Below are 27207 nucleotides of genomic sequence, written 5' to 3' on the forward strand. Positions count from 1 at the left end.
ATTTTTTGTTTTTATATTTCACGTGCCATTTTTTTATTTTAATTTTTTATTTCACTGTGACAAAATTATGACAGGCAATCTTTGCACCGTGAAATGGACCGGAATCTAACGGAGTAATTCAATTGGTGAAATTTGGAATATCCAATGACTTAATTGAAAAATATTTCATTCAATGACCCAACTGCAAACACTCATATCTTCAGTGGAGCCCACTTTTTAGTCCCGGACCAGCCCATTTCTAATATGATATGTTTAGTGGGCTAGAGGGCCAGCTAGCCCGTGATCACTTATAAATTTTAGGGTTCACGTTTAGTCGGCCAGTTTTTGGTCCGGATTGCAAAACCCGCGTGATAATCAAACCTGGGGCTGGGAGCAAGAAATAAATTCCGCGCCAAACCCGTATGATAATCAAACCCTAATTTTGTTGACACAAGCACTGGAGTACTCACAAGAATCAAACACCATTGCTTCCGATTTCTTCCAAAGACTTCAATGGCGGATAAGTGCGAGACCGCAATAGAAGTCCGTACACTGAGCGGCGAATTGACGACCTTTAATATACCGGCGAATAAAAGTATTCACGATCTCAAGCTCCTCTTGAAGCTCACTTTCCCTCCCGCCTCTTCGTACCAAAATTTCCATATTTTCTTCAAGGCAAGAAGCCCTTCTCTCTAATTCCTTACTCTATTGTTGAAATTACATTGCCACGTTTTTTTTGCTTAAACGATTCAGCATGTTTTTATAGGGTTTTGATTACTTAATCCTTATTATTTGCCGTGTTTCTAACCAGGGTGCTAAACTGAGCCCCCAGAGCAGTGTAGGCGAACACGCCATTGCGTCTGGTGAGTTCATGGTGTTAGTTCCTTTCACCAAGAAGAGCCGTCCCGCGACTCCAAATCCTGAATTTTCCTCCAATGCTCTTAATCAAAACCCACTCTCAGATTTTGCAGAATCAGCTTATTCTGATATGATGAATGAGTTATCTTCTTTACGTGGTGAAGCTAATAGTGGTGAGGGACGGACTGATCATGAGAGGGAGAATATATTTTTTGGGTACAAACATAAGAGGGAAACTATTAAAGATAATGGAGAGGAGCGTTTGTATGAATTTGTGTGGAGTGTTTATAAGTCAAATAACTGGAATCTGGTTAATGACGAGAGTTGTAAAACATTTGTTGAGGTTTTGAAGTTGGAAAATTGTTTATCATTTCCATATTCTGGGAATTGTTTGTTTCTAAGAGAAGCAAATTGGAACTGTGACAGGGAGAATCCCAATGACAATATCAAGTTATGCTTTTGTCCTTCGTGGTTAAAGAAAATCATGGAGGGATTCACTTTCTTGAACATACTCTCCTCGTTTCTTCAGTTGCAGAGGGAAGAGGTTTCCTCAATTTGTTTGATTGAAGGACTTAAAGAGATTGGAAAGTTTGGTGTTCAAATTGGGTTGGATGATATAGAGAATCTTTCTGTTCTTTGTCCGAAGGTAATTAATTTCACTTCTAAATATTATGTTTTTCAATTCATTAATCACCTTACTGTAAGGGAAATCAGGATGCACTCTATTAAACTTGGTATCTAACTCAAATGCAAAAGGCTTGAGCTGCAGTGGACTGTTTGTGTTGTGACTACTGATGCAATTGTCGTCAAGTGTTTGATGGCATCCCATACCGAGTACCCAACTTGGCCACTATCATCTCATAAATTTTTAGTTTCTCTGTCAAGCACAGGTTTACTTCACCATGTTTTCATATGTTCAAATTTTAGTTACAACCTTTTGTCTTGAGTGTTAGGATAAGATGTACACTTACCGTGGGTGAACCCTCCTGTAGCTACGAATTTTTTAATCTTGATTTTCTGCTACCTCTGATTTCTTAAGGAAACTTTTTTCTCCATGTATCATCAAAGTACACAATGACTGTTAAGCTCTACAAAGAGTTTCTATATTTTCTGCCATCCATTTGGGTTAAACATATATGTTGTCTCTGTCTCAGGTGGTAAGTTTTGTAGAAAATGATACAAAGTTCACAAACTGTAGAGATACTATTGTTATCATCAGTTCTTCAACAGAGAAAGGAGATGGAGTCAGGCAGAAAACTGGTACCATTTAATTGTCATATTCTTCTAATTTACATCTATGAATTTACTAGAAGTTGGATATGGTTTTGAATTAGAAATGTATTTACACTGGTTTCGCATTCCCATTGGTAGGGAAAAAAGGCAATTTTTCGAAGATACTTAGTGCAATGAAGAAACGGGAAGATATCTTCAAAACTAATCTGCGAAAAGCTGGTTTACGGCTAATGGTGTGTTTCAGTGTTTGCCATTTCCAAGCTCTTTCTACACCAACTTAATAGATACTGTACCCCAAGTTAATACATACTTTAGACATGTATATCCTTTCTATGTGCCCTTTCTTTTCATACACTGTTCTCCATGATAATGTTCATCTGATGCTTTGTTGTTTGAACTTATATGCCCGGACAATTATTCATCCCGTGTCCCCACGGTCTTTCCTAATGCTAATCAGAGAATATATAACCTCACAACAGCTGCTTCAGTAACAGTAACATGGTCAAGATTTGAAATGTCACGCATTTAGTATTACGAATAGGAGGGTTCCAGTTCACTGTTAACTATAGTTTTTTCTACTCTGGCTTGTTAATATACACTCATTATTCTATGTTACATTGTATTATTGAAAAGTTGTTAACTTTTCCTGCACTAAAGTAAGGCAAAGCTTTGAGATCTGGTATTTTGTTCCATGGCCGCTGTTAAAGCAAGTAATATATTGGTGGCAATCTAGAGGCTTACCTGCATTGATTGGTTGAATTGTGAGTTTCCCACGCTGATGCTGGCATTTTTGATACTATAAAATCCAAAGAAGCCCGTTAATGAATAATTATGCAGCTGCCATGTGATAGACAGATTTGATTGTGACCTAACTGCATTGTTTTAATCCTTTCACGCAGGATAAAAATGGGAATGCTTTGTCAATGCCTATTTCCATGGAGGATTTTTTCAAATTTGTGAAGGAAAGTGGTTCCTCTGCAAGCAGAAATGCAACGGAAAGTGCCAAGAGCTCCATATCTTCTGCTTCAACATCTCATTCACTCCAGAAACGATGCCATGTAGGTCTTTCATTTTTTCATTATCTTTTAATTATTCACTGCCTCTCACATGTAAGATAGGCAGTGAGCCTACCTATTAGATCCATGCTATTAAGTCTAAATTGTTGACTTAACAGGAAACTAATCATTTGTCACCAGTGGAAATGGTTGAACATCTTCGAGAGGGTTTTGGATCTCGAGGACAGGTAACTCTAAAAGTTTTTTTTGCCCTTTTTCTTTGTTTCTTTTCGGGGGAAGACTAGAAGGTGCCTGATACATGAAAAGCTAAGGGTAAAACAGCCTAATTGGTCATGTGGTCATCCTTGACAATGCTTTTTTTCTTCTATTGAAGATGGTGCATGTTGAAGATATTGGTGCCAGGAAAGCAACCCATGTAGATATCCCAATCGAATTATCGTATAACACTAAATCTGTCCTCAGATGTATTGGAATTACTAAATTATACAGCCACCAGGTATGGGCCATTTCCTATCTTGCGACTCTTTTACTTTCGTCATTTCTGAGTAGGCTTAACCTCTTGAGATTCGCAGGCAGATTCAATTGTAGCATCACTTGCTGGGAAGAATGTTGTAGTGGCAACAATGACATCTAGTGGGAAATCACTATGCTATAACCTGCCAGTTCTCGAAGCATTATGCGAGAACCCATCATCAAGTGCTCTATACTTGTTTCCGACGAAGGTTCTCTACAATAATTTTACCTTTAGTGTGCATTGTTCAATTCCTGGAAACAACCTCTTGACATATTATGTGGGGGTAAGGACTGTGTACATCTTGCATGTCCCCGATCCTACCCACTGCAGGAGCCTCGTACACGGGAGTTGTTTGCCTTTTACCTGTGCATTATTGGACATACACAAACACACATGTTAATGCCTTGATGAACATTCTCATTTTGTTACATGGGATTTGACTAGATGGTATAATCTATTCATTCATGTAGGCTTTGGCTCAAGATCAACTAAGAGCTTTGTTGACGATGACAAGAGAATTTGATGTAAGTATAAATATGGGGATATATGATGGTGACACTTCACAGAGTGAAAGAACACGTTTACGTGACGAAGCTAGACTTGTAAGTCAGTAAGCTTTTGCTGTCCCAGTTTTGTTTGGGTTTCTTCATCATCAAACCACATGCTTAAAAGCTCGTCATTTTGCATGCAGTTGATCACAAATCCAGATATGTTACACATGTCAATCTTGCCCATTCATGGGAAATTCAGTCAAATTTTATCAAATCTTAGGTACTGTCGGTTATATCATTATCCTTAACTTTGGTTACAATCAGAACTACATATTATGTTTCCCTCCTTTTCATCTAAAGGGGTCTAGTACCCTAACTCGCTTTCTGGCTCAAGTGATGGTTTGGGGATTATATATTATTATTTAATCAGCAATTACATGTAAAACGGTTAAGAATATCTATATTCTTATACAATAGGTATGTGGTGATTGATGAAGCTCATGCTTACAAGGGAGCATTTGGATGCCATGCTGCTCTTATATTGAGAAGACTACGCCGCATCTGCTCTCATGGTATGACTTGTGCATGATAATGAAACAATTGGAATTTTTTGGATTTAATTCTCCTTTTAACTTGACTTGAAAAAACTAATACACTATCTGCTTTAATTTGCACTTTTGCAGTGTATGGTAGTGATCCTTCTTTTGTGTTTTCAACTGCAACTTCTGCAAATCCTCGTGAGCATTGCATGGTAAGATTAGAGACTAATTTCAAATTATTTAGAATATGAAGCATCTTGTTGATATGGCGTTCCATCTCTCTCTCTCTCTCTCTCTCTTTCATTTTTTTGCTTTTGTGGATAAATTTATGAATGGTCATATATGTGGGCTTCTGCACTTGTTTTTGAAAAGTGAGACGTAGTATGCGAATGCAGTTGTCAATATGCCCATATTATCCTAATCTTTGATGTTGAAAACGTTCTAAAGATTAAAGGGTTGGGAACTTGATGAAGTTGCTTTGCCTTAATCAATGTGGTCTGAATAGTTTACAAGCGTTTTACAGAGATGTTGTTCTTTCACATATACCAGCTTGTTTATGATGTTACCTGTTCTGCTAGTGGACGAGATACTAGTGGTCAAACCTGATGGATTTTTTCTAGCTTGTTTTATGAACATTTTCGAGGTTTTATATGGATGTCTTTAGCAGGGTAGCCCAACTGTAGTACAGTTAGCAATGTAAGAGGTGAAAATGTTCACATGGCTAGGTTATATTTCTCAAATATTGAATTTTAAATGTGTGCACTCAATATTTTTTAGACTTAAGGTTTCTGATGGGAATTCTGATGACTGACGTCTACTGCTAATTGTTTCTGTAATTGTATCTTTGGATTAAAAATATAACATATGGATGCACTAGGAACTTGCGAGTTTATCAACACTGGAGCTCATTGAAAATGACGGAAGTCATTCTTCTCGAAAGTTATTTTCCCTCTGGAATCCTACGTTATCTCTCACCAGTGTAGGTGCTTGATGTTCTTTCTTCTTTTTCCCTGATTACCTGCAGTTGGTATTTATGTATTTGTTGCATAATTACAGGTGTCCAATGAGACACAGATTGCCACAGACGATGTTGAATTGACACGTAAAGCTTTTAGGTAACAGTCAACAACAATTATGGGATTGAAAAATAAGAGAACACTTTTACAGTTTTCTAATTGATTTAAATATTTGGTGATTAAACTTGTAATCTTTTTAATCAACATCTGGATACACCTTGATGTTGTTGCCTTAGTTCCATTAACAAACAATATACTATGATAATGAAATTTAGGAATTAAATCCACTACTACTGTTTCTATTCTGATGTCTATTTGATTGCTTAATTATCAACTTTTTCTTTGTCATTTACCTAGCCCAATTTCCGAAGTTTCGCATCTCTTTGCAGAGATGGTTCAGCATGGACTCCGTTGCATTGCTTTCTGTAGATCGCGTAAACTTTGTGAGCTAGTTTTATCCTATACGTATGTTACATACTTATATTGATTATATTAATGAAATTTTTGGCAACTTTTTTTATTTTTATTTTCATTGGTACTGTTATTTAGATATACTTTCAATAATTTTGACAGGCGTGAGATTCTTCAGGAAGCAGCCCCCCACCTTGTAGATTCTATCTGTGCGTATCGTGCTGGCTATGTTGCTCAGGTCAGTAATTCAGTTCTCCTTTTCTGATCGCAAACAATGTTTTGACTCTGTTGACCTCCCTAAATTAGGGTGCAACACATGAACTTTTGGCAATGTTTGGGACAAATCTTTGACTATGATGAAGAATCTTGTTAACCATTTCCTGGCTGACCATGAAAGAGAGAAGTAGGAGGCCTTTTGAAGAAATAAAATCTCTATGATGATTTTGAAAAACATTGGCTTGACTTTATCTTCTGCCGGTTTTGTGGGGTTGTAAATAGTAACATCATTTAGAGTTCTGCTACATCTGATGTTTTCTTAGTTGCCTAGGTCGTACTTTTTGTGATATCTCTTGACGCCTTTAGTGTACTCATTTTATCACGACAGAAGTGATGATACTGTTTTGAAATGCAGAAGTCATTAAATGGAAACCCTCTTTGCTGCATTATTGCTGACTCTATATGACCTTTCTTCTGGTCTATCAGTTGGGAAACTCCTAAGAGTACATCATAATGCATCCTCACTTGCCAGGATCTCTAACCTCTTCCAGAATCTCTATCATCTTTGTGTTTGTTTACTCTTTCTTACCCTTTTTTCTTTTTGGCTGTCAAACCGTCCACAAAAACCCTACTTTTGTTTACCATCAATGCATGCTTTGTCATGTTTTTATGTTGCCTTACTGATAAAACAGGATAGAAGAAAAATAGAGAAGGATTTGTTTAGTGGGAAGCTATGTGGCATTGCTGCAACGAATGCCCTTGAGCTGGGTATTGATGTCGGGCATATCGATGTAACCTTGCATTTAGGCTTTCCTGGTAGCATTGCTAGGTAAAGCACTTGGTGATTTGTAATTCTTTTTCCAGTTATGCAAGAGCTGTTCAAATTTTTTTATTGGGAGCCTTATTTCTCTTTATCATATAGCCTGTGGCAGCAAGCTGGAAGATCTGGTCGACGAGAGAAGACATCACTTGCTGTTTATGTTGGTTTTGAAGGGCCTCTTGATCAATATTTCATGAGATTTCCCAGAAAACTCTTTGAGAGTCCAATTGAGTGCTGTCATGTTGATGCCCAAAACCAGCAGGTTTCAAGTGTTTATGATTTAATTTTCCTCTTATCGACATACTTGGTTGCCAAAAAATTAGCAAAATTTGTGCATGTTGTATATGATACCCTTATGTTTTATAGGTACTACAGCAGCATCTGGTCTGCGCTGCTTTAGAGCACCCAATTAGTTTGCTTTATGATGAGAAATATTTTGGCTCTGGTTTAGGGACTGCCATAATGTCCCTCAAAAAAAGAGGATGCCTCAGCACTGATCTGTCGGTTGAGATTTCTTGTAGAATGTGGAGCTACGTTGGTCGTGAGGTAGATCTGAAATAATGCAGTTTTTGGTCTACCTTCGGTTAATGTAACATGTATTCTTCTAAGTAAATCATCCCCGATTGGTTTGCTTTCTTTTTGTAGAAAATACCTTCACGTGCAATTAGCATTAGAGCAATAGAGGCTGAGAGATACCAGGTAATAGACAAGAAACGGGACAAAGTTATTGAAGAGATTGAGGAAAGCAGGGCTTTCTTTCAGGTACTGAAATTGTGATTTCACATGTTAATACTCTGTATCAAAAACTTAATTGTTGACAATGGAGTAATTCTATTCTGGTTGTAGACCCTTAAATGCATACTATTTTGTTTGCAAGCTTGTACCTCTATTGCCCTCACATTGAAACATCCGTTTCATTTAGGTATATGAAGGCGCCGTCTATATGCATCAAGGAAGAACCTATCTGGTTGAGAACTTGGATTTATCGGGAAAGACTGCTCTTTGCAAAGAAGCTGATTTGAAGTATTACACAAAAACTCGCGATTATACAGATATTCATGTCATTGGCGGCAATATTGTATGTGGGCTCTTAACTCTGTCCTGTTTTTTATACTGCATTCAGTAATCTGTGTGAGAAAGTTTGTATGCTTTTTCCATGCAGTCTATGCTTCTTTTAAACTGTTACTCAGATGCATTTTAACATTATTACATTTGCTCTGTCGCCTTTCAATCTCTCCATATCTGGTACTCATCAACTGCCTGTGCTGTTTTTCTACAGGCGTATCCAGCGAGGGTTTCAGAGAGTGTATTCACAAGAACAACAGCCCAAGCAAATACTTGCAGAGTAACTACTACTTGGTTTGGCTTCCATAAAATATGGAAAGGAAGCCATCAAGTCTTTGAGACAGTTGAACTGTCACTGCCTAAATATTCATATGAATCGCAGGTTGACCTACGAGCATTTTACAAAGATTTGTCCATTGTTTCTACTTTCTAATCATGCTTTCATGACTTTTTGTATATTAATTATTTTCCTAAATTTTCTGAACAGAAAAGTACCAGTAAATTATATTTCTGGGAAACTGTTATACCTGTATATCTTATTATCTTAGATGAAGACAGGCAGTTTGGATTCGAGTTCCACAATCCATAAAGACAGCTGTAATGGAGAAAAATTATTCATTTCGTGGGGGTCTGCATGCTGCTTCTCATGCAGTTCTGAATGTGGTGCCTTTGTAAGTATCTTACGATCTGTGCAAGTACTTATCTGGCAAGCAGCTGCTATCTGGATTCTAAAACACATAAACGTGAGGCTGAACCGTGACTGGAATCAGCATCGACATTGGAATTTTATATTTGAAGGACATTGGTTACTTTTCTTGAAGCAGTTGGCCTAATATTGCTGTCTATTTATAAGTCATTTTCACTTTACTCCTAGGTAATGATTTTGCTTTGTAGGTATATAAGATGCAACTATTCTGACTTGGCTCCAGAGTGTCCAAATTCTCATGATACCCGCTATTTTCCTGAAAGGATCCTGTTATATGATAAACAGCCAGGTGGAACTGGAATCTCTGTACAGGTAAACTCACATATTGAAGTGTTTGAATTGAAATTCATTTAGCTTTTCTATAACAGATGTTAACCCAAACATGGGTAACCCAATCGTAAGTGAAGGGACTCTGGGACCAATCATAAACTCGGAGGTCTTGTATTTCAATCTCCCTGGTGCAACTTAGATTTTACTGATATTAGTGGCTTGCGGGTGGTTACTAGTATTAGTTGTTTACTCTGCAAGGCAGGTCCACAAAGGTGCAACCTTGCAGAGCTTTCACGTTCTCTGAAATAATAAAAATGTTGCTTGGGGGTGAGGGTGTAGAATGGTAAACAACTCCAACTCCTGTGCAGAAGTCTCCTGCAGTGGCCAGGGTCGGGGATAGATGGGATGTATGCAATTGTAGAACTTATCCCCACATAATATGCAGAGAGGCTGTTTTTAGGAATTGAACATGCGACATCTAAGTTGCAACTCTACCACTTTGGAAGTCAATATACTATTTTTGATTACCTCTGCATGTGAAGAACTTATTCAAGGAAGCTTTATTGTTAGCTTTTAGCATTCCGATCTCATAAATGTTGTTTGGAACATTAGCAATTTAGCCTGTAGTTTTTCAATCTCCTAATGCCTAATTTGCTCGTTCTTTTCACCACTAACATGGACATTTATGCCTCTGTATAGGTTCAACCCTATTTCAAAGAGCTTTTAAATGCAGCTTTGGAACTTCTCTCGTCTTGCTGCTGCTCTTGGGACAGTGGTTGCCCAAACTGTGTTCAAGTCTGCCTCAATATTCTCTTGCTTCAATGCCTTTCTATTTCTGATAATATGAGTAAAACATTTATAAATTTATATTACATACATGTTTTGTTTTTTTTTATAATCTATATTTCATACATGTTGCAGAGTCTCATATGCCATGAGTACAATGAAGGGTTACACAAGGATGCGGCAATTATGATCATTAAGGTGCTGCCTGAAATTTACTGACGTGTTATCTTTCCTATTTCGTTTTCAACAGCTGATATTTCCTTTTTTTTCTTTTAGGATGTTCTTGATGCAGAGGAATCTATCTTTATAGGAAAAACTGATTCTTCCAAAACTATTGAAGCAGGTTTGTCATGATGGGGAAGTAAGTTGATAGTTGAGGACTGAAATTGTCCTCTTTTAAGATATAAAATTTTACTCTTTTAGTAAACGAATTGCTTCACACTATATATATATATTGACAATTGATTTAAGTAGGAACTAGGAAACAATCACTTGACCAGTGACCAGGCAGGAACAACTGACTGACCTAGCAAGCGCTAAATCTCATTTTCACAAACCCAAATCTTTGGACTCTGAAACTCTGAACTTGAACATAAAACTTAGTTAGGCCAAGAGCCAGAAATTTTTGTGACGCTTGGTGGTGATCAAGTAGCCTCCAAGCTTGTTGCCCTTCCTCCTTACTGCAATTGTCATACATGAAGCATTTTGTATACAGTACTCCACAAACCCCCCATGGTGGTTGTTCCTTTTCCCTCTCCATCTCTTCATGAATCTCCACATCATTGATCTCTTTCTTTGCCCCAACACCAATAGTGACACTTTCTCTTTCTTTGCTTCTTCCACTATTACTCTACCTTTCTCCTTCCCTTCCAGCATTGGCATTGCTACCTCAACTTGTACCTGTAATTAATCAAACATACAAATTCTGTGTTAAATATAAAATTAATAAACTTTACTAAATTCATACTGTTGATTATACTCACCCCAGGCCTCTTGGTCTGGCAGATGGTTTTCATGTAGCGAAGGATTTCAAAGGCCTTTAGCTTAAGCTTCTGGTTATACTCTTCACCTGCATTGAAAATTAGGCACCATAATTAATCTCCCTAGATGCAATAATTACTTCTAATGTAGAATGAAGTGATTTTACCTTGTTTGGATGGGTTAATTATATGGAGGAGAAGAATAGAATCCTGGGTTTGAACAGTGTGTGTCAGTGCCCATTCGAGAGCACCTTTAGCTTCAACCGTAGAATCAACCACCACCATAACCTTATTACTACCATCTCTCAATTCCCCTTGAAATCCATAGCTGTCCACTTCTTCTTCGTCATTCCCCAAGAACTCGGTTGTTTGATCAGTTTCAGAGGGTTTGGATCGAATTGAAGGCGATCGGACTTGAACACGAGACAGAGACCTCCTCATAGAGAAACTTGGAGATCTGAGGCGTGAAGGAGTCATTGTTAAATTTATTCAGAGCTTATTACACTATATATATATATACTAGTTGTGAAGAAGACACAAGTATATTTCTCGTGGAGATTGTTCTGTGTTGACTTTGTGAATTCTGTGTTGTTTATTTTTCATTAGTCGTTCCCTTGTTTGTTTGTTTGTTTATATTTCTACGCAATTTAGTTGGACGTGCGTACCTTGAAGTAGTACTGGACCGACGCAGCATGGCCTCCATACATTCATTGTACACCAACTAATTAATGGTTCCACAAATATCTTAATCTCACTGCATACAGTGGTGTGCTGTCGCCAATAATTAGGCAAAAACATTCCAGTGACTTGCTTGCACGTACTCTCACATACAGACACAGCTGCCTGCCTGCCTTGTTTGAAACGTGAACGATTCTTTTGACTTACATGCAAGCCATGAAAATCTTTTTATACTATTCATCTCCAGATGCGTAGAGGGTTACACATCAATCAATTACTCGTGAAGAAAAAATGCCACTTTTATTTTTAATGGTCAAGATGTCTAATTCGTTTTTTATATTCTTCAATTGCAAGTGGTCCGTTGCGTAGTGGAAATAGATTAGGCCTACGCAGCAAAAGTAGCCCAAAATTTCATGAGCCCACCTCTGTTAGCAAAAGGAGCCCGTATCCAATTACTCCTAGTAGCCCAAAAGCCAGTAAGGATTCGCAGTCCAATAGGGTCAAAGTAGCCCATGTATAAAGCCCACTCAAAAGACTCTACACACAAGCCCAAATATCCAGGCCCAATCGACGAAAAACCTGCAAAAAAAAAACAAAGAGAGAGCGCGCAGCCGGGGAGCCGCACTCATCTCCATCGTTCGTGTCAAAAACCTTCTCGCATAATACCGTCACATTCACAGCCAACCCCAAACTCCACTCTATCCAATCTCCAGAAATTCCGTGCAGCCTGGATTGTGTCTGCAATAAAACCAAGTACACAAATTTCAAACCCCAAAAAAAAGGTGAATTGAAGAAACATAGATCAATAATTGTAATTAATAGAGTGGAAAAACCCAATTTGTAGGGTCGGAAGAAACATGAATCAAAGGTTCAGTTAAAATTGGTTGCTTCAGTTATGCCTCAAAACTTCGGTGGAAGAACGTTGGCGCGGATATGCTGTGATGTTTTTTTTTTTTTGGTTTTCAGGGAAGACCCTGTAAGGCAAGGCAAGGAGAGGGTGAAGATTTTGAACCTTGCAACAGGGAGACGGACAGTCCTTGCCAATCTCATCCTCCTAGTGGATTTCTTTTTCTCGTAAATTATTGAATATTATTCCTATCTATGTTTGCTCAGAAAGGATGCTGGTTTTTTTTTTTTTAATTACTTTTACTACGTTGACTATCATTCATTTTCACAAAATATATTTTGAGGGGAAAAAAAAGGACACAGAAATGCTTCACATTATTGTACTGGCATCTCTATTTGTCTGCCAAAAAAAATGTGTGGCTTAGGAATGAGATTGGTAAAAGATCTTGACTCAGTTTGATAGGCAAAGCAATTTCTTTTGTGATATTTTGCAAAAAGAGGACAGTATTGTGTGTTACTGAGATCACTAGGAAATATCAGTTGAATCGTAAGTGGTGAACTCTTGGTCTTGTTTGCCATTATTGTTGCTAGCTGTTCGTTTTCTTTTCTTTTCTTTTTTTTGTTCATTTTCAGGCATATTTATCTGAGGTAAGTTGTTAGTGCTACATTATTTCGTGTAATAATATTACAATTGATGATGAATCCGGAGTTCCGTTAGATTTTGTGAATGGTTGGTTGCTTTGCTTTCTATTGTAATGACACTCAAAGCAACTGTTCGATAGAATGCTCTGCAACCCAAAGTCTCTGCTGCGCCAAAAACCCATTAAGATAAATCTTATATAGAAAATTTTGCGCGCTTTATCTGATAATTAACCACAAGTTACCCTCAAAACTTACCATGGAACAAAAAAAAGAAGCAAACCTACCTTTTGACTGGGGCATACTTGAGAATGAATGGTTTTTTCCCCTTTTTATAAGGAGGAAGTATTAGTCCCAAAACCATCTTACTGCAATATATGTGCAGAAGGAAAGAGGAACAGAAACAAAGGAAGGCTATGGCTCATGAGAACAAGATACTAATAATTGGAGCAACTGGGTATCTAGGAAAATTCATGGTGAAGGCAAGCGTATCAATGGGCCATCCGACTTACGCTTATGTTCGCCCAATCAAACCAGATTCCGACCCTTCCAAGCTAAAGACACACGAGGAATTTAGATCCATGGGAGTCTCTGTGTTCCAAGTAATACAGTTTGTGCACCTTAGTTTCAATTGATATAGACTTATGGATGTACATCATACATAATTTGTTCACAGGGTGAGTTAGATGACCACGGAAGGCTTGTTTCAGCTCTGCGACAAGTAGATGTTGTCATTTCTACAGTCGGAGTTCCTCAATATCTTCACCAACTCAACATAATTAGTGCTGTGAAAGAAGTTGGCACTATAAAGGTATAAACCAAGCCCTTCCTTTACATATATGATATATGGTAAATTGGTAATCAACTAATCATGGATATGGCAATGTAACTATGTGCAGAGATTTGTACCCTCCGAATATGGAAATGAAGTGGATAGAGTAAGCGGGCTCCCGCCGTTTGAAGCTCTGTCCGAGAGGAAGAGGAAAAAAAGGAGGGCAACAGAAGCAGCAGGACTATCATACACTTATGTTTCTGCAAATTCATTTGCAGCATACTTCATTGATTACTTTCTCCATCCACGCGAGTCGCGCGACAATGTCGTAGTTTATGGTACTGGTGAAGCCAAAGGTGATTAGCAGTTTATTCTCATCACGCATTCAAATCCAAATTAGCTAATGAACTGATATTTTTAATTATATGTGTATATATATGTATATTATGTGCAGCGGTGCTGAATTATGAAGAAGATGTGGCTGCGTACACCGTTAAAGCAGCCACAGATCCAAGAACAGCCAATAGTGTCGTTATCTGCAGGCCCTCAAACAACATTGTCTCTCAACTAGACCTCATATCTATGTGGGAGACAAAGACGGGACACACTTGCGAAAAAGTTTATGTTCATGAGGATGAGCTCATCAAACTCACCCAGAGTAAGATATGCTCGATCCAACTCATCAAGCCCCGGGCCGGACTTTTGTATAAGCGGTTACAGCTTTATATGAAGTCCAAGTCCAGCCCAGCCTAGCCTGGCCCAACAAGTAAGAGAACAGGCTAGATGGGCCGGGCCTGGCAGGTCTCTTTGCCCGTGATCAAGCCTACACCTCAACTTCGGTTTTTTTTTTTTTTTTTTTTTGTAAGAAGTCTTAAGAATCTCAGTTTTTTTTGTCTCAATTATCCCAAATACTGAGATGGATGGACACACGATTTCATAGTCATCATATAAGGTCTATGATTTCACATGAATCATGTGTTCCATCACAACATTTGGGATTGCCTGAGAAAAACACTGAGATCCTAAATATTTTTATTTTTTTTATTGAAAATTGAGTTACGTAATTTCTTGCTTTACAGCTTTACCCTACCCAGAAAACATTCCGGCGGCAGTGCTACACAATATATTCATTCAGGGAGATCAAATGAGCTTTGAATTAAGTGGTGATGATTTGGAGGCATCAAAGCTATACCCTGATTACAACTACACTTGCGTCGATGGAATCCTTGATATTTGCTTGGTCAATCCTCCAAAACCCAAATTAGCAACATTAGCATGACTACCCTTTCAATATTAATTCCTAGCTAAATGTCAATGTTATTGTGTTTAATCCTTTGTTTAATGAACATTTGCTTGGACTTTGGTTTTAGTTAGTATTGTACAAAAGAGTACATGATGAAAAATCCCACATCAGACATGCCAATCTGAGTGATTTATAAACAACGATTCACTCTCTCACACAATGAAGATCTTTATTCTGTGCTTAAGGACCATGGGTTTAGTCTCAACGTGAAAAATATTGATTTGTAATGTTTGTGGTGGATTTTATAACAATATAAAGCGAGATCGAATTGAGAGATCGGCTGAACTACACCCAGCGGACACCTGTTGCTCAGCAGTTGGCATTCCAATCTCAACAAAATCAGTCAAGTTTTTAGCTTTGATTACAAGTCTCTTATCCAGTTATCCCCTACCAAGCCATTAAGAGTTCTGCAGTTTCTGACACACAAGAAATTGACCGTGTCTGCGGACCACGCTGGTATGTTCTATGGCGTGGAGTTCAACAATGACCTATTGATGGCAGCTAGACCTCAAGGAAATGTCCAGTCTGGGGTACTACTTCTTCAGAAGGACCAGAACACATTTACTAGGAATAACTCTACTATGAACTGAAGTTTCTTCATGAACCCCCATGTTACAACGTAAAAACACATTCGATGTGGATATTTTACAGACTGATCATGAAACAGTGAAAATGCAATACAAACAGCTACTCCTTAACAAAGAATGGTATGGAAGAAATGAAAACCCTAATGATAAATTAAACTATAAAGCTGGTACTCGTTACGAGTCTATGGTACAACATTTGCATCGAGGTAAGGTGCAGCGTCAACTCTATTGATCGTGTCAACTGTATCGCCTTTGGCGCAGCTACACTATGTAGGATCTCTAGGATGTTTGAACAAGGTATGGCTTGAGTTGACCTCAGATAAATTCATCAAACATAAGCCAGTGCGAGAGCCATGGATACCAAGACTGTCACGACTGAATAAAGAAGAGAGGAAGTTTGTCGGGAACTGGCATTTGGCAACCAAGGGTAAGAATCGGGAGGCGGCATGACGCAATTGTCTCCATTAAAATAAATCCTCCGAGGGAACGCCCACCCCTTTTCAAATGTAAAAGTTGATGTGTCCTTTTGGAAAAGCAGTTCTGACTGCACATTTCCGAGAGGACCAGCGGGCATCAGGAAGTCATTGTAGAATTTGACTCCCCACAACATGGCAGTATCATCTGCAAAATCATATTCCAAAATTCATGTGTTAGAAAATATAAAACGTTAACAGCTAAACTTGATAGAACTATATTCCTGCAAGATCCAACTTACTTAAGCCTTCATAAGGAGTTAATGACTTGTAATTGAAACTGAAAAGCTGGGTGAGGTTATCAAAGTTGGGATGCTGCACAACTATATTCCATTGTGAGTAGTTCATTCTGTAATTGAAATTCGTGATCGAAACCTTAACCCGCCAGTAATCTCTGTAATTCAGCTTAACATGCCAATGTATTCTGATTGGACACATATGGCTGGTACATTGAACCAAAGGAGTATTGCTATTTGCTGGTCCTGAAACAGCGGAAGCTAAAAATGACGAGTCGGGACTGCAATACACCAACAGGAGGAAGACCAAAGATAATAAGTTACAAGAGTAGCCCAAATGATGCAAGAAACTATCAAAATCGGGGTGTGGACAATTGGAAGGAGGCACATAAATAGTTTGGATTTGAAAGAGACGGATAAAAAAGAAAGACTTACTTCACACAGCTCCCAGGACGTGTTATGTTGTTCTGACATCCACAAGTGCAAGTTGGACAGTTCACTATTGTGTCATTGTAAAAGGAGGAGAGTGAAACACAGCAGGTTGGCGTCTTCTGAGCAAGGAATTGTGAATATGTGCAAGTAACATTCCAGGTCACTACCATGACATGTAGGCAAAAATTCAAAGAATTAGAACAACTGGCTTCAACTACAAAGAAATTGTTTACATAAACAATGAAGATCATTGGTACTCTCGCTTCATATTTAGTCCATTTGATGGATTCTAAGTCACTCATTTATAGCAATAAAAGATGATTTAGGAGAATATACAATGACTCGAAAAAAAAAAAAGCGCAACACTTGAAGCAAATAACTTACTCAGAGCTTGAGTCACTCTCCTTTTGTCTGGGGTTATAAATTTTGTTGGTCTTACAATCTTCGCAGGCCCACAAGTATATCCAGGTCCAGGTGCTTTCAAAGTGAAGTTCCTTGGCAACCTTACAGTTTTATTTGTAGTGCCGGCAGCACCCACGCTGACCTGAAATGCGCTCACTGCAGTGTCGGGATCCTGTGCCCATGAATTGATGACTCCGCCTTTACAGCAGTTTGCAATTTGCTGATTGTAAGGAGTTCCTGGTAATAAATCGACAACCGTTGGATCCTTCTTGCAGCAATGTGGGATGTTCCCTTTGAATTTTGAGCAGTCACCTTGCTCTGTGGTTTGGGCTCCCACCATGCTCCAAATAACCTCCTTTTTCGCCCATATCCACCCCAACGTCCAACCCGGTGCTTGTATATGCCGGTATTGCTGGAAGTTGAACATTGTAACAGTCGCCTGCCAAACGCAAATAAAAAAGAACATTGTTTGCAAATTCAAACAAATTTGGGAGAAAATAATAAAGAAAAAATGGTGACTGCAAAGTGTTTGATAAAAGTCCTCTACATAATGATCAAGAGTCTGAGCAAATCTGGAAAATCTACTTTATTAGGTTTATTTCCTCTTGAACTAGAACCATTTAATCTATGAATAGTACGCGTTATCTATGAAGATTTACAGATCTTACTAATACAAAACTAACACAAATACAAAGGCCTCTCAAAATGAATCAAACACTGGTTTGTCGCTGTAGATCTAGCAATACTTACAACATAACCATCCGGAGTCCAGCTCATTATATCCCATTTGATTGTGATATTCCCGTTTGGATCAAGAGCATCATAAGCTTCTGCAAAAAAGAACCAAGAAATTCAGCTCTCAAGAATCCTACATTTACAGTCAAAACATGATATATCACAATAAATATATGAACAGCACATCTGATAATCTAATGATTATAATCCAAACAAAGAAAACAAGATCATAATTTGAAGAGAAACATTAGAAGAGGAGAAAATGTTATTGTCACCAGTTTAAGAACAAATTGCTCCTTTTCTCCGGTACTCGAGCAAACCCATATACACAAACCAAGAACAGAATTTCCAAATCACGAAATTTCAGAACTTGAGGAGATAAAACTGAAAAAACAGGCTTTTTAAGCGAAGACTGACCTGTACAAGTAAATCTTGAGCAAGAAAGCGAAATGAAAAGCAAAGTCGCAAGGCTATTGAGCTTGGAAATGGATCCAAATGATAACAACAGAGACTCCATTTCTTGATGCAGATCCGTACTGTATTTATGAATTATGATATACTTAAGATCTGCATGAAATGAGTTTTATTGAGCAGAGTTGAGTAATAGAAGTCCACTCTGGTTATTGTTACAGAGAGACAGTCAGTTTCGCAAAGTCATTGGACAAATAGATACTCCATGCAAAGTGAATATACTATACTACCCTCTTGTAACTATTAAACATTTACTTAAAAAATGACAGAGAAGACGACCCATTTATGTCTTTTTGCTCTATTTCTGTCGGTGGAGACTTCAAGCACAACATTCATGAGCTGTCTTTTTTTCTTTTTTTATTTAATAATGTTTGTTGTCGATTCTCTAAGTCTTGATATTCATGTCCAATTGTCCACTAAATTAGTATAATTTTATTTGGTCATGTCAAGACAAAAGTCACATTAGAAAAAAAAAATTAGTATTATTATATGATATTTATGATTAGTTAGAACTTCGAAGGCCTTTATCATGCCGACATATATTCCATATATATTCAATTAATACTAGCAAAAATAAATCAAACTTTGAAACACATTAAAAATTCCATTTTAATACCATGCTTGAGCAAAAATAGACCTATAGGATGGTTAAAAATCATGGAATTGCACTAGAATAAACAATGACTTAATTAGTTAAGGCGTTACGTACTGCAAATAAGTGTGCAATAAGCCAACAACTAAATTTTTTTGGGGGTCGGATATGATTAGACATTATAAACTAGGTCACCTCATAATAATTGTTGAGTACTTGTAGAACTAGAGACATCTCTATAGGCCGAAGGCATGTAATTGCCTTATGCATGTGAGATAGGGAATTTAAGTTCCTAGAGTTTAGTGTGTAAGGTAGGGTTCAATGTAACCGTGTTTTGAATGAGTTCATCATCGAAAAAAAGATACTTATTAAGAAAATAATCAAGACATATATCTTTTAATGAAAATTAATTATTGTTTGGTGATGAGTGCTTACATTGGATTTTTTTGTGTTGTATATTTGAATTCAACTATAGGCGTGACTCCTTGATAGAGTTGTAGGGATATAAATTTAGAAGTCACAAGTTCATTTTTTGAAAACAATATCTCCACATATGAGGCTAAGCTCTGCGTAAATCTTGTCTGTTCCTAACCCCAATCACAATAAAAATTTGTTTGTTCCCGACTGCACTGACTATGATAATTTTTTGCTCAGGTTTGTTTACTTTTTACATTTCAATTCGACTCTGACATGATATCTTATAATTTGCTCATAAAAAATTATATATAAATAACTAGAATTTAATTTTTTTCCCGAGTAATTATTATACAAAAAATGTTGATATTTTACAAAATTATGAATAAGACGTAAAAATTAATGACAATAAATCTTTACCGTGGAGAAGTATGGTTTAGTTAGTGAGAATGTGAGGGATGCCCGAACTTTCAGCTCCAGTGGGCCACAAAGATGGGCTCTATATAAGCCCATTCATTGTCTACCACGTGTCACCACTCACCACAGAGCCGCATTGAGCCCATCGTAACATGAACAGTAGTCACTCTCTGTGGCTCTGCCGATGCCCTGTTCAAGTCTCTGTTTCTCCGTCCAGCATTTGCTCTTCTTTTTCTCTCTCAGCTTTTGCGTCTTGCATTGGCTTGTTGCGTGAAATCAGCGCGAGAAAGAAATTATCTTTCGGATTCTCTCTGCCTGCATTACCTGGAGAAAGAAAATCGCACTATCTCGAACTTTCTCATCAACTGAGAAAGGAACTTCTCCAAGAATGATGAGATGGGAAAGAGTGCAGGTACAACAATACCAGGTGATTAATGGAGATGCATCAAGGCCCGGGAAGAGGTGGGGACACACCTGCAACGCCGTGAAAGGAGGGAGATTTTTGTATTTGTTCGGTGGTTACGGCAAAGACAACTGCCAGACCAACCAAGTTCACGTCTTTGATACTGGTGGGTTTTCACTATGTTCCGTTGTTGCCAATTTTTCTATTTCCTCTCTTTATATACCAGTGCATCTCTGGGTTTTGCCTTGCCAATTAATGTGGTGACAAGATGGCATTAAGATTCATTTTCCTTTAAGAAAGTTATATTCTTTATGCACATGGGGTGTGTGGGGATCTGGTAACCATGGTTTTCCTTCCCCTGTCCCCCAAAAATTTTGAAACAAGTGGATATTTTGTCTCATCTTCCCTCTTCTCCTCCCTCACGCAGACACACACGCACAAAAGTTTATTCATCTCTGCGTGTGTATATAAATTTTAAGGGCAATTGTCGTTGACAACTTATGTATATCTGCACGTATGTATGAGTATGTATGTATATATCTACTTATGTGCTTGCGTTTGTTCTGTTGTCATAAATTGGTACCGTGAGGTTCATTCAATTTTTCATTCTCTCACTCTGGGTTGCTAACTTGCAGTTAAGCAGACATGGAGTCAGCCAGTGATAAAAGGCACACCGCCAACTCCGAGGGACAGCCACAGTTGTACGACTGTTGGTGACAATTTATATGTGTTTGGTGGTACAGATGGGAAGAACCCTCTTAAGGATTTGCATATATTGGACACATGTTAGTACTTCTTTGCTTTTGTGCACTTTGATTTCTTTGCATGTCACTGTCTCTTATTTCTACAGTTTTCCGTGGCACTGCGATATGAATTTATTGAACTATACTAGTAAGGAAAGTTGGACAACGGGGAAAGACATATGTTGTCTCTTTAAAATTTTTGTTTATGTGATATGTTTGATGCTTGAATTATGGAGCCAATATTTAATCATGTGATTTGTGTTGTGCATAACTCCTTAGCAACACACACATGGATTTGTCCAAGTCTAAGAGGTGAGGGGCCGGAAGCACGGGAGGGTCACAGTGCAGCACTTGTTGGAAAAAGGCTCTTCATAATCGGTGGCTGTGGAAAATCTGCAGACACGAATGTTGAAGTATATTACAATGATGTTCATATACTGAATACAGGTAACATATCCTTGTGTATATGCTTTATAAATGATGTCCAACAATGGTTTTTTTTTTTTGCCTCCACAGCACTCAGATCTATCTATCTATCTAAGTTGTTCCTGAATAGTAAAAATCTTTAGTCAGAAAAAGAAGGCGTAGAAAGTATCACCTAGAATGAAGATCTATGATCCAAATTATTGTTTTGTGTTTTCTTATGTGGCTACCTCCTAAAACAGTCCTGTAATAGTAAAATTCCTAAAAGCATAAGTCCATTTGCAATGAAGGCATGAAGCATGATGTGATTCTTGGAGACATCCGTTTGCCTGAAAAGGTGGAACCTATTGACATGGAATTCCGTGTTATACATGTATAATGGGACTTAACTTGGTCATTGTAGGAGTTGATTTGGATTGTGCACAGTTTTTCATTCGTGGATTGTCATAGCTTGGACGACATATGGAAAATAATTAAGTTGTAGATGAGATGTACATTAATTATCCTTGGGCACTCTGACATAGTGCAGGTTCTTGTCATTGTGGATAATGAAAATGCTTCTTATTCCTGGTCTCTCTTTCTCTCTTTCCTTGTAGATACCTTTGTATGGAAATGTGCAACGACATCAGGCACTCCTCCTTCTGCACGTGATAGTCACACTTGCTCGTCGTGGAAGAACAAAATCGTGGTGATTGGAGGTGAAGATGGACATGATTACTACTTGTCTGATGTTCATATCCTAGATGCAGGTTTTGCAGTGTTCTTACGTATCAACTCAACTTTAATGCATACAAGGATTGAATTTAGATAGGTTAGCTATATGTTGAAGATTCTTATGTTCTATATTTATTTTGGTATTGTTGTGTTTTCTAGATACTCTTATGTGGAAGGAGCTAAATACATCTGGTCATATGCTGCTACCTCGAGCTGGTCACTCTACTGTTTGTTTTGGCAAAAACTTATTCATTTTTGGGGGATTTACAGATGCTCAAAATCTGTATGATGACTTGTATATGCTGGATATAGGTATGTGTCTTTGTGTTCTTCTTCTTAATTAGCCCTCACTTGGATCTGGCCATGTTGGCGTGACATCTCTCTTATATAAGTTCTGCCAAATTTGGCTATCTAGATGATACAAAACTTTCTTGAAATATTTGATCTTGATGAAACTTAAGCCTATGATGCTCAAATATTTGTTGTTTTCTTGTTCTGTACTTTACCTTCTTTGTACAATGTTCTTGGTTGGCATTTTTTGTGCCCCTCAATTTTTCTTTTGCACTCAAAAAACATCATATCCAACCCTGTAGAGTAAACCCCGGATACCGCAAACCACTAGAATCATTTGAAATCCAAGACGAGTCAGGAGAGATTCTAAGTTTCTAACACAAGAACTTTCAGTTTAAGGCTGGTCTCAGATTCCCATTTCATTGGGCTTCCATGTTTGGTGCCATCCTTGTGTTTTTATGGACATTTTTATGTGGAACTGGTTAGATTTGTCATTGGATATGATTGCCTTTCTTCCTCAGATTACATTTGATCACTTTTTGGTTTCATTTTTTGACTCGTGTATTACACTAGCTGACGTGTATTGTTTGATGTACATCATATTGAGTATCAGTTGATTCTACATTTATGCAGATTCGGGTTTGTGGACCAAGGTCTTAACCACAGGTGACAGACCTTCAGCAAGATTTTCTGTGGCTGGGGACTGTTTGGATCCAGTGAAGGATGGCGTCCTCGTGTTTATAGGTGGTTGCAATGAGATTCTCGAGGCATTGGATGACATGTATTACTTGTATACAGGTCCTCTAGTCATGTGCCCCCTGATATTTGATTCTTTTTCCTCAAAATCATGAATAATTTTCATTTTAATGTGTCATCCCAATACCTCTCCTCTTTTTTAATTGTAGGGCTTAGAGATGAGCGGAGGCCTGAAAAGTTATCATTGAGGAAACAATTGAAACTAAAGTGCCAAGAACAAAATCTTGCACCCATGCATGATAACGCACTGACTAGAATTGAGAATAATCCTGATGTTCGTCATCCCATGGCCTTCATGGGCTGCGGCCAACCAGGTAAGAACCAGCTTACTCACTCTTTTGCCGCTTATTCATTTGTTAAATTGAATGGAATTTGTATTGAGATACATTCAGACTTCTCGTATCCCTAGTAACTATGAAATCAAGGATGCTGTAGTAAACACTACGTATACAAGACCAATTGTGTCAACTACTGATTTTCAGTCATACAGTTTTTTAATGCATGAGAGGATTTATTTTAAGCTTCTTAAGTGACAAGGTAAGTTAATCATATGCAAATAATGGCTGTCTTACTCTTGCAACAGATGTGTTACCTGAGTTTATGGGATATTTTTTGGAATAGAAAATGAATGAACAGCAGCAGGGAGGTGCCAAGAAGAATAAGGTTCAAAATCCTCTCTCGTTACCTCCCCAGCGAGCCGAAAAAGGTTATTGTGAAATCATAAACACTCCACCCATCTAAAAGCCCTGTTGTTTCTCTCCGGCCAAGTAGTCCAGCGTGTCAACATTGGGATTAAACAAACAAACCTTTATGGTTCTTTGATCTGGATGGGCTTGAGAAAATACTCAATTCCTCCTTGATACTGCCATAAGAAACCCACCAGATGTCCAGATTTCCTCTTATCATATACCATAATTAGGCAGTCCATTTGCAGTGTAAAAGAATATGGTTGACTTCACCCTGTATGCCTTGCCTCATGTAATGTTTTGCAAAACTCAACAAAAGTATCCAGCTCCCAGTTTTTTTCATGCCTACTACATTAAATATCCCAACACACTTCTCCATCAACTACCCTGCTCAGATCATCAACTGGCATTTCTTGGTTCCTCACATTAACAAATGGATCAGGATTTGCTCCTCATTAAGTCTCCCCACACAACACATCTTCCCAAAATCTCATTTTCTTTCCATTCCCCATCTTGATTATGGTCTTAGGAACCCAATCTCCCCATTCTTTCCTAATTTATTTCCAAACCCCAACTGCCCTAGCCCCTCTAACCTCCCTAGTGATCCACCCTTTGATCCAACCCATACGAAGAAGGCTTTTATTAAACAGAGTTAGAGAATTAATCCCCGATCTACCATGTTTTATATGCTTCCGATAACCAAGTTTATGACCAGAGCAGAGTGAGAGCAGGAGTTGTGAAGTCTCCCAAGCATTTGCATGCATTCTTCCACCTGATTCCTCACCAACCTTTTTTTATTTTATATTATCACATATTGTTTAAAATCACCTTTGCATTGTGCTGGATGCCATGAACCATATTTTACAGTACTTTCTGCTGCTGTCTAGAATATGTATTTGGGTTTTCACCTGAAGATTGTAGTCGTTTGACCATGTATGCTTGGCCACCTAGATTATGTCACGCATGGCAGAAGCAATTGTTTTTGGGTTCGGATTTATAAATGTATTTAGAGATTTAATATACTGGTAGTGTTTTCCCAATAATTATTCTGCATCAAGCATGTAATACACTCTAGAAATGTCACTTTGGGGAAAATTGATAGTGCCTTTTCAATCAACACCATTTCAGGCTGAATAATGTTGTTGTCAGAGGCATAAAAGTGTGAAGCAAAAAAACAGGTTTAGATGTAGTGATATTTGCATAGGGATGTTTACTTTTTTACTTGAAAGAAATTGTTACTTTTATGGCAGGCAGGGAAAATCTTCCATTGAATCAGGTGCATCCTCTTCAAGGAAAGAAGACATTTCAAGCCAGAGTTACTGAAAGCTTGCCACATGGATATACTATTGAAACATATATAGATGGAAAGCCCCTTCGTGGAATATTATTTGCGAATGGTCCTAGCTCTCCCAACTTGGCTAATTTTAATTCCTCTAGGTGAGGATTATGGTCATAGATAGTTTGCTTGCTTTGGCAGTTTACCGAAGTGAATTTCTAATTTTCTATGCACTTTGAGTGAGTGCTGGTTATGCAGTTTTGCCTCACTATTTTATTCCTACATCAGGAAAAGAGCTGGAGAATTTGATGGTGATGTGTCAAATGGTGATCACTGTAATAAATCAAAAGCTTCTAGAACCCTCCAGCAGGACTCCTTGGGACACAAACAAGCATATAACCTGCCAGGGAAGGATTCCTCATTGCAGGAACCCAAGGCAGAAGCTTCTGCCGCTGCTCAAGATTTGAAGAATCTGGCTCCTTCTAATAATGTTTCTCGGCTTCCTGAGGTCTACTCTCTTTATAAGTTTAATAGCATATCATCATTTTCTTCATTTCAGATCGATTGAAATTTCCTGGCTATTCCCTACTCTGCAGTGAGATAAGACGATAAGTCAAAGAATCCACGAATGCTTGGCTTCTGTATCATCATCATTTGTTCTGTAGAAAATTTTAGGAGCGTTGTTCCTGGGTTCTATTTTTCTTGGTAAAAATAGCACGTTTTTGACCATGGATTTTTTTTTTTCTGCTCCTATAAAACTTTGAGAAGGTTTTAAAATTTCTTAAAATGGGATGCTTTGTCAAATCTTGAAATGGGTGTTTGCAGAGGATAAGGGATTTCTTTCTGGTTTTCTGCCAATACTTAAAAAGTTAGTTGAGCAACTATTTTAAAATTTGGAACTTTTTGCCCTTTTTGCTACATTTTGACTGTATAGCATCTTTTTGCTTCTGTGAATCTTTAATTATCTGACCATCTCCATGGTTGTTCGTGAATCTTAAATGTCATTTGAATGTCTGATTCCTGCATGTATGTATTACTTTTGCAGTGCAAGGAAAAAAAACTTGATGTAGTCATTTGGATTTTCTGCAGTTCCGAACAAACCCAGAATCATCTGTTGCTTCTTCCCTGAATCTAAATGATGCTAGGAAAAATGCAACAGATTCCACCTCTAAAGTTCTGAAAGAGCATTCCGACTCATTGCAGGATTCCATGGCTTCATCCTTAGGTCAAGGTATTACCCTCAGAAGTCAGAAGCAATACATTGGTTTTGTGCAACTATATTTGTCATGCAAGAAACCAACTTTTGGAATAGGTTGCCTCGCCCTATGATAACTATAAAAACTTTCTGATTAGCTGGTCAACTTTCTTACATGTTGGCAGATGACAGGACAGCAACCTTGGGAGATCAGAACACTCCAGCATAATCAGTTTGATCGTTGAACAATTGACCTTTCTGAATGCTCCTTCCACATATCTGAACATATATGAGTAGATAGCCCCTGCCACAAGTACATTTATCTTGAAGGCAGTCATAGTCACATAGATGCATTTGACTGGTGAACCATACAGAATCTGCTCGCTAACTGAGGTGATTGCCGCCTACTAATATAGTCTCCATTTCCCCTCCAAATTTACAAAGTTTCCTTTCTAATTCAAGCATTTTCTAGTTTCCACAGTTAGTTAACCGTAGACATAGCTGTAGTTTTGTTCAAAATGATGTCTTCCTCGTTAGTGCTTCCGATAAGACTGCGGTTAAAGCACAAGGAAAGATGATGTACAGGAAGTTGGTGAATGTTATGGGCATCTTTCCTTCCTTGGAAACAAAATACCAGAATGTAGCTGCTTTGAACTATTTACAGATATTGCTTGCATTTCCTGTTCCCAGAGAACAGTTTGTAAAATGCTGAAGGCTCAAAAATTTATGAAGTCTGCGATAAGTTTTTCCCATTTGGCTTTGGCAATTCGATGGTGAATGCATTGTTTTGTATGAAATATAAAAGAAGTCTGCAGGCCTTGAA

The 27207-nt window shown here is 38.0% G+C and overlaps 6 protein-coding genes across 12 annotated transcripts; 4 read left to right on the forward strand and 2 right to left on the reverse strand.

Moving 5' to 3' along the window:
* The first annotated feature begins 335 nt into the window (after positions 1 to 335).
* On the forward strand, positions 336 to 10397 carry LOC120017129 (uncharacterized ATP-dependent helicase YprA-like). 2 transcript variants are annotated; one of them, XM_038870226.1, is made up of 27 exons: positions 336 to 654; positions 791 to 1483; positions 1992 to 2097; positions 2209 to 2303; positions 2970 to 3128; positions 3245 to 3313; positions 3460 to 3582; positions 3659 to 3808; positions 4071 to 4202; positions 4292 to 4371; positions 4569 to 4663; positions 4775 to 4842; positions 5508 to 5609; positions 5687 to 5745; positions 6004 to 6111; positions 6220 to 6295; positions 6966 to 7102; positions 7196 to 7355; positions 7460 to 7639; positions 7739 to 7855; positions 8016 to 8171; positions 8373 to 8540; positions 8717 to 8829; positions 9053 to 9176; positions 9834 to 9929; positions 10056 to 10118; positions 10197 to 10397. In XM_038870226.1, exons 1-27 carry the CDS (start codon positions 493 to 495, stop codon positions 10272 to 10274), a joined length of 3669 nt encoding a protein of 1222 aa, XP_038726154.1. In that variant the 5' UTR covers positions 336 to 492; the 3' UTR covers positions 10275 to 10397. The 2 variants fall into 2 exon arrangements, with proteins under 2 accessions (XP_038726154.1, XP_038726155.1); XM_038870227.1 differs by lacking the exons at positions 9834 to 9929; positions 10056 to 10118; positions 10197 to 10397 and adding an exon at positions 9503 to 9806.
* Positions 10287 to 11511, reverse strand: LOC120017132. Its single transcript, XM_038870231.1, has 3 exons — positions 11068 to 11511; positions 10904 to 10989; positions 10287 to 10820 (listed from the first exon to the last, which is right to left on the reverse strand). Exons 1-3 carry the CDS (start codon positions 11375 to 11377, stop codon positions 10524 to 10526), a joined length of 693 nt encoding a protein of 230 aa, XP_038726159.1. The 5' UTR covers positions 11378 to 11511; the 3' UTR covers positions 10287 to 10523.
* A 376-nt stretch (positions 11512 to 11887) lies between these two features.
* LOC120017133 lies at positions 11888 to 13207 on the forward strand. 2 transcript variants are annotated; one of them, XM_038870233.1, is made up of 2 exons: positions 11888 to 12360; positions 12545 to 13207. In XM_038870233.1, the coding sequence occupies exons 1-2, from the start codon at positions 12091 to 12093 to the stop codon at positions 12662 to 12664; spliced, it is 390 nt and encodes a 129-aa protein (XP_038726161.1). In that variant the 5' UTR covers positions 11888 to 12090; the 3' UTR covers positions 12665 to 13207. The 2 variants fall into 2 exon arrangements, 1 of the variants encoding a protein (XP_038726161.1); XR_005472102.1 differs by having other exon boundaries at positions 12310 to 12446.
* Positions 13208 to 13218: 11 nt separating this feature from the next.
* On the forward strand, positions 13219 to 15204 carry LOC120017131 (isoeugenol synthase 1-like). 3 transcript variants are annotated; one of them, XM_038870230.1, is made up of 6 exons: positions 13219 to 13252; positions 13449 to 13665; positions 13740 to 13874; positions 13963 to 14191; positions 14290 to 14493; positions 14915 to 15114. In XM_038870230.1, exons 2-6 carry the CDS (start codon positions 13480 to 13482, stop codon positions 15112 to 15114), a joined length of 954 nt encoding a protein of 317 aa, XP_038726158.1. In that variant the 5' UTR covers positions 13219 to 13252; positions 13449 to 13479. The 3 variants fall into 3 exon arrangements, with proteins under 3 accessions (XP_038726158.1, XP_038726157.1, XP_038726156.1); XM_038870229.1 differs by lacking the exon at positions 13219 to 13252 and having other exon boundaries at positions 13270 to 13665; positions 13963 to 14173; positions 14915 to 15204; XM_038870228.1 differs by lacking the exon at positions 13219 to 13252 and having other exon boundaries at positions 13274 to 13665; positions 14915 to 15204.
* A 499-nt stretch (positions 15205 to 15703) lies between these two features.
* LOC120017238 (protein COBRA-like) lies at positions 15704 to 18633 on the reverse strand. Its single transcript, XM_038870399.1, has 6 exons — positions 18421 to 18633; positions 18019 to 18098; positions 17251 to 17707; positions 16870 to 17029; positions 16441 to 16715; positions 15704 to 16346 (listed from the first exon to the last, which is right to left on the reverse strand). Exons 1-6 carry the CDS (start codon positions 18518 to 18520, stop codon positions 16054 to 16056), a joined length of 1365 nt encoding a protein of 454 aa, XP_038726327.1. The 5' UTR covers positions 18521 to 18633; the 3' UTR covers positions 15704 to 16053.
* A 1370-nt stretch (positions 18634 to 20003) lies between these two features.
* On the forward strand, positions 20004 to 27130 carry LOC120016289 (kelch domain-containing protein 3-like). Of its 3 annotated transcripts, none has more exons than XM_038868988.1 (12): positions 20004 to 20466; positions 20936 to 21085; positions 21323 to 21490; positions 22063 to 22215; positions 22340 to 22492; positions 23105 to 23269; positions 23377 to 23541; positions 25164 to 25350; positions 25478 to 25697; positions 26235 to 26420; positions 26570 to 26777; positions 26922 to 27130. In XM_038868988.1, the coding sequence occupies exons 1-10, from the start codon at positions 20286 to 20288 to the stop codon at positions 26316 to 26318; spliced, it is 1626 nt and encodes a 541-aa protein (XP_038724916.1). In that variant the 5' UTR covers positions 20004 to 20285; the 3' UTR covers positions 26319 to 26420; positions 26570 to 26777; positions 26922 to 27130. The 3 variants fall into 3 exon arrangements, with proteins under 3 accessions (XP_038724916.1, XP_038724915.1, XP_038724914.1); XM_038868987.1 differs by having other exon boundaries at positions 22063 to 22164; positions 26279 to 26420; XM_038868986.1 differs by having other exon boundaries at positions 20005 to 20466; positions 26279 to 26420.
* The last annotated feature ends 77 nt before the right edge of the window (positions 27131 to 27207 follow it).

The sequence above is a fragment of the Tripterygium wilfordii genome, chromosome 15 (genome assembly GCF_013401445.1).
Source record: "Tripterygium wilfordii isolate XIE 37 chromosome 15, ASM1340144v1, whole genome shotgun sequence".
Taxonomy (NCBI): domain Eukaryota; kingdom Viridiplantae; phylum Streptophyta; class Magnoliopsida; order Celastrales; family Celastraceae; genus Tripterygium; species Tripterygium wilfordii.

Coding starts and splice junctions, on each gene's coding strand:
- LOC120017129 (XM_038870226.1), top strand. CDS start 493: ATGGCGGATAAGTGCGAGACCGCAATAGAAGTCCGTACACTGAGCGGC. Junction 2,304..2,969: donor AAGCTGGTTTACGGCTAATG/GTGTGTTTCAGT, acceptor CCTTTCACGCAG/GATAAAAATGGGAATGCTTT. Junction 7,640..7,738: donor GGAGCTACGTTGGTCGTGAG/GTAGATCTGAAA, acceptor TTCTTTTTGTAG/AAAATACCTTCACGTGCAAT.
- LOC120017132 (XM_038870231.1), bottom strand. CDS start 11,377: ATGACTCCTTCACGCCTCAGATCTCCAAGTTTCTCTATGAGGAGGTCT. Junction 10,990..11,067: donor AATTAACCCATCCAAACAAG/GTAAAATCACTT, acceptor TTTTCAATGCAG/GTGAAGAGTATAACCAGAAG. Junction 10,821..10,903: donor GCCAGACCAAGAGGCCTGGG/GTGAGTATAATC, acceptor GATTAATTACAG/GTACAAGTTGAGGTAGCAAT.
- LOC120017133 (XM_038870233.1), top strand. CDS start 12,091: ATGTATAAAGCCCACTCAAAAGACTCTACACACAAGCCCAAATATCCA. Junction 12,361..12,544: donor TTTCAAACCCCAAAAAAAAG/GTGAATTGAAGA, acceptor TTTGGTTTTCAG/GGAAGACCCTGTAAGGCAAG.
- LOC120017131 (XM_038870228.1), top strand. CDS start 13,441: ATGTGCAGAAGGAAAGAGGAACAGAAACAAAGGAAGGCTATGGCTCAT. Junction 13,666..13,739: donor TGGGAGTCTCTGTGTTCCAA/GTAATACAGTTT, acceptor ATTTGTTCACAG/GGTGAGTTAGATGACCACGG. Junction 14,494..14,914: donor GCTCATCAAACTCACCCAGA/GTAAGATATGCT, acceptor CTTGCTTTACAG/CTTTACCCTACCCAGAAAAC.
- LOC120017238 (XM_038870399.1), bottom strand. CDS start 18,520: ATGGAGTCTCTGTTGTTATCATTTGGATCCATTTCCAAGCTCAATAGC. Junction 18,099..18,420: donor CTCAAGATTTACTTGTACAG/GTCAGTCTTCGC, acceptor TCTTTTTTGCAG/AAGCTTATGATGCTCTTGAT. Junction 16,347..16,440: donor AACTCCTTATGAAGGCTTAA/GTAAGTTGGATC, acceptor ATGATTTTGCAG/ATGATACTGCCATGTTGTGG.
- LOC120016289 (XM_038868986.1), top strand. CDS start 20,286: ATGATGAGATGGGAAAGAGTGCAGGTACAACAATACCAGGTGATTAAT. Junction 21,086..21,322: donor TTTGCATATATTGGACACAT/GTTAGTACTTCT, acceptor ATAACTCCTTAG/CAACACACACATGGATTTGT. Junction 23,270..23,376: donor CATGTATTACTTGTATACAG/GTCCTCTAGTCA, acceptor TTTTAATTGTAG/GGCTTAGAGATGAGCGGAGG.